Raw genomic sequence first — 10,167 nt, 5'->3', positions numbered from 1 at the left:
ATATAAGGCATACAGAACTCCAGCCACCTACAACCAAAACAGAGATACACCCAGGCATATAATAATCAAAATCCCAGAAATTCAATATAAAACAGAATATTAATAGCTATCAGAGAAAAAAAACAGATAACCTATAGAGGATTGCCCATCAGAATAACGGCAGACTTCTCGATACAAACCATCACGTCAAGAAGAGCCTGGAGCAAAATATTCTAAGCCCTGAAAGAAAATAACCTCCAGCCCAGATTGATATACCCTGCTAAACTGTCTCTAGAAATTAATGGAGAAACAAGATGCTTCCAAAACAAAGAGGAACTTAGGAAATTCACAACCACCAATCCAAGTCTACAGAGAATACTGCAGGGCATTCGAGAGAGAGAGAAAAAGTAGGATTCCAGGAAAATTCCAGTAGTAGGCCTCAATGAATGGAGCAGAAAACAGAATGAAGAAGATAAGCAAACAACTGATGGCAAACAAGAGCATAACAAAAATGAGGTAGAGAAGATTTTATTCAAAACTGGTATGATTGATAGTATCAAGTCTGAGAGTATAGACAACTACACTGAAGATGACACGACTCTACGATACACACTCTGGTTTGATAACTGCTGGTTTTTTAAGTTCTATACTATATACAAAGTTGTATTTTTATTAATCTTGTTATGTACTGATATATTCAATTATACTATATCTGATGATATAGCCAATTCTATTGGAGATAACAAGAGACAACACAGGAACAATAGTAGAACTCCTTGTACAATGGTCTTATATGTTTTTTTTTCATTTCATGTGTTCATAGGAATATGCTTTGTTTTGCCATGCTTTGTTTTGTTTCTCCCTCTAATATAGAAAGGATAGAAATACATGTTAAGACTCATGCACTTGTAGAATCTGTAAACAGTTTATGAGAACAGATCTTATGACACATGATGAAATGAACAGATACTTTGAAGAAAAAGAGATACTAAAATACCCAGTGCTGATCCTGAAGTGTCATAATGTGAAACCCAGCAATAGTATTATTCTTTGTTCAGAGTGATATTAGCCTGCTTGAGTTTATTCAATGTCAACATAATTGAAGACATGGATAACTGCACGTATGTTTAAGTGTATAGGATTGATAACCATATTTCTAAGTTTTTGTTGGATAGTTGAACAGAACTGGTTGCAGTCTCACTGTTTGAATCCCCACTTTATCAGCTCCACTTTAGTATCTTGAATAACTATTTGTAAGAAGACAATCTGTAATCATCAACTAGTGATTTCTTACTGCTTATTTTTTCTTTGAAATTATGTATTATTTCTACTCATTTTCTGTTTTGATTAGTCTTTCTTTAAATTAAATTTAAAAAATAAGACACTCCAGTACCCAGTGCTGATCCCAGAGTGTCATGATGTGAAACCCAGCAATACTATTATTGTTTGTTCAGAATGATTTTAACCTGCTTTAGTTTCTTTAATCTAAACATAAATGAAGATATGGATAACTGCATGTATGTTTAAGTGCATAGGATTGACAACCATGTTACTAAGTTTTTGTTGGACAGTTGAACAGAATGGTTTGCAGAGTGCTGTTTGAATTCTCACTTTACATATTTCACTCTTGTACCTTGAACAACTACTTGTAAAATGACAATATGTAAACATCAACTTGTGATTTCTTACTGTTTATTTTTTCTCTGAGCGTATGTATTATTTGTACCTATTTTCTGTTTTCTTAGTCTTTCTTTAAATAAAATTTAAAAAATACAAGGAAGGGGAAACTGTGGAAGACAGCAGGGACTCTCCTTGAAAGAAGATCCTTTGTCTCCATGCTGGCTCACCTTGCCTCATTTCCATGCCCTGACACACGCAGAGCTGGCTAGGAAAATACTGTGCCCCCTCACCTGGCTTTAAGCAGTGCCCATGGATCTGGCCAAGGTGTGCTGTGTAGCCCTGGAAGCAATGCGACAGGTCAGCAATGCCCACCTAGAGCTCCCACTACTAAGTGTAAGCAAGGCCCCAAAATGCCACTTTGTCAGCTGGAACTGAGGCTCAAGAAAGCCGGTGACATCTCAGGGCAGGAGGGCCAGTCATCAAAACTGAAAAAGCGACACAAGACTCTTCCTCACACTGTGCTACGCAGGTTCCTCCAATCTTGAGGCTGTCACCTCACGGGAATCTGGTGCTCTTTCTGCTCACCTGTCTCTGCCTATTGCAGAGATGCTGTCTCCCCTCCTACCCAGCCCCACTCCCAGCACTCACGTACTTCCCGCCACTCTCACAGTCACTCATCACCAAGCCACTCCCTCCTCACCAATTAATAAAACCCGGTTCAGTCCAGGTGACCCTGATGGGGTAGAACTTTAAAGGCTAAGTATACTTGGTTTGATGGTAAAGGCTAAATATACTTGGTATACTGACTTCTGAATGCTGGGTTTTTTTAAGAATTTCACATTGCCATTATGGTGCTAAATGGAGCTCGGGACCCAGGATGGAGGGCATTTGTGGGTTTTGGAATTAGAATGAGGTCAGATTGGGCATACTTCTGCCTTCTAGGTTTGAGAACAACTTGTGTACCATAAAATGATTTTTTAATTTGCTTTCAAGAATTTGCATGTAGCTCTCTCTAGTTATTTTGTAGTATAATGGTTTTTTTTAAAACTATCTTGGTTACTGATCTTTTATATTTCATGTTTTTATGTATTTATATTTCATAGAGTCAATGTCAGTAATGTGTATATTTTTCAGAAAATGTATCTAGTTATAGGGGTATTGCCTTGTTTTGCTGGTTTTTTTTTTTTTTTTTTTTTTTTTGGCTTGGCTGGATTTTTTTCTCCCTAGGAGACCTGTGGGCTAGAATGCAGATTTTTTAAAAGCATATTAATGAACATTTTAGTGACTAGTAGTGCTTTCTTATATCCTTTGAGTAGTCTTAGCTGTCAGACACTGTGGCACACACCAGCCATCCCAGCTACTCAGGAGGCTGAGGCAGGATGATCACTTGAGCCCGTGAGTTTGAGCCCCGCCTGGGCAACCTAGCAAGATGCTGGCTCCAAAAACAGTTTACATTAATTGCTGTACCCTTCTTCCTTTTGCCACTTCTTGTTTCTCCTTTTCTTTATAACACTGCATAGAAATGAGGCAAATCCTGGCAAGTGGGTGAGGTCTGGCAGAAATCCAGGAGCTGTGCTGCTGCCCTAGAACCTTCTCCAGAGGGCGAAGCGGGCAGGTTTTCCAGGCCCGATGTGGCGGTCAGCCTTTTCACTGAAGGCTCTCTGCAGGAGACTCCTTTCCCTGCTTCTATGGCCTGTGTTCATTCTGCAGAACTTATTTCTCTTTCTGCCTTTAGCACATTTAATGAATTTAAAACTTCGTTACCTTTTGTTCTTGTTGTGACCAGTTTTTTGTTCAGGATCCAAAGGCCTTAGAAGATGTGGCTTGGCATCCTCAGCACCCCAATACTGGTAACTGAAATGTTTCTATTATTTACATGTATTTTATGCAGAGCCAGTTATCAAGGGTATTTGTTTCATTTTCATTGGCTTCATTCCACTCCTCTCCTTCCTTTATGGACTTTCTTCACTCTCAGCGCTCTGTAAACACATTTCTGGGTGGACAGACGTGCTGCTGTTAGTGCGCTCTGTGGCTGCACAGGACATTGCTACCTGAGTGGCTGTGTGTGAGTTGCCTGAGTTTTAGGCTTCCACTCTGATCCCAGGCCTGGGCGGATCCCAGGGAAGAGCTCCAAGGGTCAGGGAACCCGCAGGATGCAGAAGATACCCAGGCAGAGGGCTACACACTGGCCAGGCCAGGTGGAGGCTCGGGCTTGGCTTAGTGTGACGTCCAGGAGCTAGAGGAGAAAAGCATACAGATTGGCTGTCCCTGCAGCAGGAACTGGGGACATTAAGTCCACAGCAACACAGGACTGACTCAGAATGATAAAACAGAGCAAAAGAAGAGGCTGTGGCATCTTGGCCCAGGATGTGGGAGGGCACAGCCTGGCCAATGGGTCCTGTCCGTGAGCATCAGTCTCCCCGGTGCCTGGGCCTCCATTTAGCTTGACCTCCAAGCTGGATGCCATGAGCCAGGCAGAGCTACTCTCGGGCATTTGCAGAGCCACCCCGTGAGTGTGGCAGAGGACAGATACTATGGGCCCTTGCACAGGAGAGGTACAGGAGGGACAGCCTCAGGCAACCTGTGCTCCCAGGGTGCATGTCTAATGATGGAGGGCCTTGTGTAGCACACACACAATGTTTATTTTTAAATAATAAATAAGAAGCAAAAGAAATGCAGGAAAGGAAACAGTCATGAAACCCAGGTCACTAAAGTACACTCAAACAGCCTGTGCTGTTTGAACCGTTGGTGAGGAGGCTTCCTTGCTGACATGAGCTCCAACACACACACCTAGCCCAGGGCACTCTGATCACAGTTGCTGCCAGACCCCAGACAAAATGTCCAAAGTCAGGAAGAAGACACTAGAATTCACTCTCGTGTCTGTGTGGAATGGCCACTGTAAAGCCACCAATTTCACTGGAAGTTAAAGAACTTACATTTCCTAATTCAGGGTGAGGACATCGGACCTGCTGCTAGTCCACAAAGGAGCCACCTCTTGAGTGGCACCAACTGTGACCATCCTCTGAACTTCAGGTTCCCCATTTGGGTTCTACAAAGCAGAATCAGATCTCACCCCAGTCCCTCTGGAACAGTTTCTGCTCTAGAATGAAGTGGAGCTGTCCCCAAGTTAGCCATCTGTCCTCTCACGGCAGTCGGCACTATAATTTATCCTGATATCATGAGAAGAAAATTAATGAAGGGTGTCTGTCCTGGACCCCTTTTTCCCTTTGAAAAACATCGATGTCTCCAGTCTTTGTGGGTGGGGCCTGTGGGTCTCATAAGGCTCCCACCTTGCCTGGCCGAAACCCCTGCAGCCCTTCAGGATTGGAGCATGCTTGAGCCTCAGAGCCCTGCTGCATCTGCCTGGCCTCCTCCCGGGCAGAGCTAGACAGATCCATGGCCACCTCTGAGTTCTCGGGCCCCATGGTGTCTGAACCTCCTTGGGTACCATGGGGAAGGCGGTCTGAGGTCCAGAGGCCTGCCAGCTTGTCCTCACTGGCTGGCTTCCTTATCATCTCTACAGACTTTTTATGCATACCTTGCAGAGAGAGAGAGAGAGAGAGAGAGAGAGAGAGAGAGAGAGAGAGAGAGAGTAAAAATCCAACAAAAACAATGTGTTTAATTTGACAGTGAAGCACCCTTCTTCCTCAACATTGTTCTCTGTGCCCATCAGAATTGTCCTTTCCCACAAGACTAAGGGGACTCCCACCCTTGGGAAGAAAGCTGGTGTCTGCCAGCTGTCACACTCTGTGCAGCTGCTTTGCTTGTGTGATGCAGTGATTGAGCCCACTGTCTCCCACAGCCCAGTCCCGTGGGTGCAGCACAAGCCCCTTCACCCTAATTCAGTGCCTGGCTGGCTCCCTGCCTTCAGTCCCTCTAGTCACCTCTGTACTGAGGCAAAGTCCAGACTGCACAAAGAATCAGTGTCTCTGGTCCCTTCATCTTCCTGGCCAGCAGATGCTCAAAAACAACTTTCCTGCTTCCTGAATTAAAGTCACCTGTGGTTTCCTAGCCTACCTGCCCCAGCCCCCGTGCAGATCTGTGACTGGTCATCCTCCAGGCTGTGACAAAAGTCAGGGAACAGAGCCCTGCAGCAGGACCAGGTGATGGACCCAGCCGGGGACCACGCCGGACTCTTGCAGGGTTGGCTGCCTAGGTTTTCTTTACGTGTTTCCCATCCCAAACACAATCTGCGTTAGCCCAAGGGACCTCCGGGACAGCCCGGTACCCGTGGTGTCAGGGAGGCCACCCAGATGCCAGTTTGTCAGGCAGAGGATAGATGGGACAGTTGGCCCAGCCCGAGTACAGGCTGTTGGTTTCCTTGCCCTCTGCGGCATGGCGAGGACCCAGGCACCCTGCACGGGATCCCCGCTCCTCACACCCGAGCCCCTGCTCACCCAGCAGCCAGGGCGCACAGCAGCCCCGGGGACCTCCCTGGGCCTCGCCGGGCAGTGGGAGGCAGTGCCGCACCAGGGCCCCGTACAGCCCATACTCGGCCATCAGGCTGCTGCCGCCCCAGCGCTTCTCTCGCTTGCGCCACTTGGCCCTGCGGTTCTGGAACCAGACCTGGGGGTGGGGAGGCAGGAGAGACAGGGAGGACAGGAGGGAAACGGGAAAGCAGGAGAGGGCGACAGGAGACGCAGTGAGCACGCGTGCCCGAATTGGGGTCTAGAGAGGACGAGCCTCTACCAGGTGGCGAGGGGAGACCCGGAGTTCGCGCCCCAACCCCAGGGACTCCGGTGCGGGGGTGGGGATCGCCCTCTGCTAGGCCCTTCCAAAGCCTGTCTTCGGGCTGTTTCTGAATTTCTCACCGAAAATATTAGGCCAATAGGGAGCGCTGTGGATCAGTGCGCCTCTGTTTACTAGGAGCATCTGGCAAACCACTTGACCGAACCGCGTGACTAGGTATGCGCACAGGTGCACTGTACACGACGACTCCATGCGTGTGGCATGGAGGGCAAAGGCGTGGAGTGACAGGGCTTCTGTGTGATGGTTTCTTTGGGCATTAAGGTGAGGACGGTCTATTGATACATCTTCATGTCATTTCTCAAGGCAGCACATGTATTGTATGGATTTTTTAAAATCAGCGGCCATAGTTATGGAAAATTAAATTTTTCCCCCCTTTGGGTGCTTGGAATCGAACTCAAGACTTTTCACTTGCCAGGCAGGTGCTGGGCCACTGAGCTAAATCCCCAGCCTGGTATTTGAGAATAATTCAGTAGCAAATGATAAAAGCATTCGAGTTGAGGGCCCTTCCAGTGCTCTGACTATGTGGTCCTCAGCTTCTCAGGGAAGGGACCTCAGTGGGCTGTGCAGAGCAGCCCTCTGCTTGTGAGTGGCTGTGGTCTTGGGGTCTTTGGGAAGGGGAAGCGGGCCCAGACACCTGTATCCGGTCTTCAGGGAGCTGGGTTTTCAGAGCCAGCATTTCCCGGGCATACACGTCGGGGTAGTGGGCCTCTCCGAAAGCCTTCTCCAGTTCCTCCAGCTGCTGGGCAGTAAAGACTGTCCTGTGGGGTGGGAACACATTGTGGGATTTCCTGTCTAGTAGCATTCACTGCCCTGCTGTCTGTACCCAAAGGCTGTTTTATGCCACCTGGACATGCTGCCTCTGGACAATCAGTCCTGGACCATCCAGAAGTTTGGTTCAAATGAGGCAGAGACAGAGCTTTCTTCCTTTCTCTCTCTTTCTTTCCTTTGGTGCGGGGGATGGAACCCAAGGCCCTGTGCATGCTAAGCTCAGCTCTACCTCTGAGCTGCACTCAAAGCCTTATTCTTAATCCCACCAATGCCTTCAATGATACCCATTTCACAAAACTACAAATTATCTTTAAAATGATGCAAAGATCAATCTGCAGCCTCCTGGGAGTACAGAATTTTCTTTGCAAATAGCTGTGTTGCCCCTTTGCAGACAACCCCAGCTAGGCCCCTAAGTTTGGGTGTTTGTCCCAGGGCACCCAGCTATGTCAAGGGAGAGGCAGATGGGGCCAATGAGGCCACAACCTGTACCTGTGCCGTCGCTTCTTCCTCTTGCCCAGGCCGGGGGACACCTTTGGGTCACTCTTGTCTTCAGACAGACTGTCCTCCTCTGTGGGCACAGGAAGAGCAGTATGCTAAGTGGAGTACATTTTCCTTCTGTTTTCTGGATCTGCTGGGAGGACCAAAGCCCTGGACACATTTGGGACATATGTGACAGTGAGAGTGAGGCCGTGGCATCTCTGGATCCAGTTATTGTTGTGCAGAATGAAAAGGCAAAGCAGCTGCTGTTATCATCTTATTTTTACAAATGGAGAAGCTGAGACAGAGTGCTTCAGTGCCAACCCAAGATCACAGCAGTCCCCCTCCATCACCACCACTCACAGGAAGAGCAAGGCTGTGATCTCAGAGCTCAGCCCTGCCTGAGGTACAGGTCCAGGAACTCTGGTTCCTGATGAAGGCATCAGAGGATTTGCAGCTGCTCCTAGAAAAGTGAGAACCACTTTCATCTCTTTAGCCCAATTACATCAGGAAGCCCAGATGGAAAGGGAGGTTAGGAGACCAACCTAATATCGGAGCCACTGTTAAAGTCTTGCTGCCTCAAAATAGGAAAAAAATGAATAAAGGCAGCAATAAAAACATACTACGATTTTCACTTCTACCTCGCTTGGCCACTAGAACCCAGTGATTGGATCATAACGTTCCCTGGTACATGATCCACTTGGCAGACATTGGCCACAGGAGCTGTAGGGCATATGGACCCAGTCGAATGGAAATGTCACCTGTGCCCTGGGTTTAAAGGACTCGTCACCCACAAAAGGAAAGTAGCTTTACACTGATTATATAGAAATGATACTGGGCATAGCACAGTATTTAAGTTAGCTCCACCCATTGTTCCCTTTTATGGCAGCGGTCATCTCTCTCCTCATACTCATGGGGCTCTGCGGCCAGACCTGCTGTGTCCTGTCTCACTCTGGGACTTGGCAGCCTTGTGCCCTGCCTCGCACTGGGGCTGCACAGGAACCCACCCTATAAAGGTGGCCTTTGACTGATTTTTTGCAGAACTAGGGACTGAACCCAGGGCTGATCTACCATGAACCACACCTGCTGCCCTTTTCATTTTTTATTTTGACACAAGATCTTGCTAAATTGCCTAGGCTGGCCTTGAACTTGCACTCCTCCTGCCTCAGTCTCCTGAGTCACCAGGATTCTGGCACCCCTGTACCCAGCTGGTCTTTGAATTTTTAATGGATGTCTTCACTTTATCTAAGGCTCATGAAGGAAAGTCCTTTTAGAGCTGCTTGTTCAGCAGCCTGCTGACCCACCCGCCTCCTTTTATTGCGGACAGACACAGTGTGTTCTTTGGCCGCATGCTCTGCGCTAGGTTGTAGAGTATAGTTTCACGAAGGCCACATTTTCTCACGTGATCCTCCTTTCCTTCCCCGACCCAATCCTCTCAATTTCATGCCCTGTCCTTTACGGAATTTCCCTTCTTTCTTCTCTTTGCCCGCAGGTCGCCTGAACTTCGTAGAGGTAACGGGTGGCTGGGCAGCAAAGGCCGAACACAATTCCAGGGAGCCGGTGGGGCTGCGGAGGCGACCCAGGACAGCGACAAGGGACTTTTTTCAGCACCGGGAGGCGGACAGTTCCCACCTGGCCCAGGGCTCCACGCGCCCTCCCAGCTACCTTGCAGCTTTCTCTGCCGCCTTGGCCCCTGGGGTCCCAGTCGTCCCCAGGCGGAGCCGCCGCCGTAGGGCACTCCGGGGCGCCACCACGGTCCCGGGCCAGACAGAGTGGGCAGAGGCGGGCGCGGGGTTCAGGGGGCCTCCCGCACCCCCACCTCTGACCCGGCCGCGCGTGTCGCTGCGGGAGATCTGACTCCTACCCGACGGGGAGTCGCTGTCGCTGTGCTGCGGGCGGCCAGGGGCGGGCGGCGGGTCCGAGAAGGCGCGCGGGACACCAGGCGGGAGCTCAGCGCGGGGACTCCGGTGTCCTGACCCTGGCCCCGGTCCCGTGGGCGCCTCGGCCTCCAGACCCAGTAGATCAGTGATGGCGAAGCCCCGCGGGCGCGCGCCGGGCATCACGGCCCCAAGGCGCGCGCGACCCCCAGGGAGCGCGAGGGGCGCGAACCCCGCCATGGCCTCGGGGGCTGGGCTACCGAGGGCCCCGCTGGCCTTGCGCTTTATATATCCAACACAGGGGCATGAGGCGGGGCCCGACCGGTGCCTGGGACCCCGCCTCTTCCCCATCGCCAGCTGCGCCGGATTCCCGCCCGTCCCAGTCCCGGCGGTTCCTCCACACACACACACACACACACACACACACACACACACACACACACATCACCCGCGCACAGCCGAACCCAGTCCCGCATCCCGACCTGGACCCGGACCCGAGGCCGGGCTCGTGCTGGCGACCTCGGCCAGGCCGTGGATGGCGGCACGGGGCGCGAGGCTCTCATAAAAGGTCTACCCTCAGAGGGACCCTATCGCACCTGTAGTCCCCGCGTGTCCCATGCCACCAGCTGCCCTAGATGAGGCGAGGAGACGCGGTCCATCTCAGGTCACTCCTCTCTCCGAACACCCCTCTCCAGGA

The 10,167-nt window shown here is 49.9% G+C and overlaps 1 protein-coding gene across 1 annotated transcript; it reads right to left on the bottom strand.

Moving 5' to 3' along the window:
- Positions 1-491: 491 nt before the first annotated feature.
- On the bottom strand, positions 492-9,719 carry Vsx1 (visual system homeobox 1). The gene is made up of 5 exons (XM_063248601.1): positions 9,458-9,719; positions 7,606-7,684; positions 6,983-7,106; positions 5,997-6,165; positions 492-5,137 (listed from the first exon to the last, which is right to left on the bottom strand). The coding sequence occupies exons 1-5, from the start codon at positions 9,708-9,710 to the stop codon at positions 4,875-4,877; spliced, it is 888 nt and encodes a 295-aa protein (XP_063104671.1). The 5' UTR covers positions 9,711-9,719; the 3' UTR covers positions 492-4,874.
- Between the last annotated feature and the right edge of the window lie 448 nt (positions 9,720-10,167).

The sequence above is a fragment of the Cavia porcellus genome, unplaced genomic scaffold, assembly GCF_034190915.1.
Source record: "Cavia porcellus strain 051 isolate PalLab524CR breed Dunkin Hartley unplaced genomic scaffold, mCavPor4.1 scaffold_5, whole genome shotgun sequence".
NCBI lineage: Eukaryota > Metazoa > Chordata > Mammalia > Rodentia > Caviidae > Cavia > Cavia porcellus.
Note: the sequence above shows the minus strand (reverse complement) of the source record. Positions and strands in the feature narration are given on the sequence as shown.

What these genes read in the sequence shown, in the direction of transcription:
- Vsx1 (XM_063248601.1), bottom strand. Translation starts at nt 9,710, where the DNA reads ATGGCGGGGTTCGCGCCCCTCGCGCTCCCTGGGGGTCGCGCGCGCCTT. An exon ending in CGACAGCGACTCCCCGTCGG is followed by an intron (nt 7,685 to 9,457) that starts GTAGGAGTCAGA and finishes CTGTGCCCACAG; the next exon opens with AGGAGGACAGTCTGTCTGAA. An exon ending in AGGAAGAAGCGACGGCACAG is followed by an intron (nt 7,107 to 7,605) that starts GTACAGGTTGTG and finishes CCCACCCCACAG; the next exon opens with GACAGTCTTTACTGCCCAGC.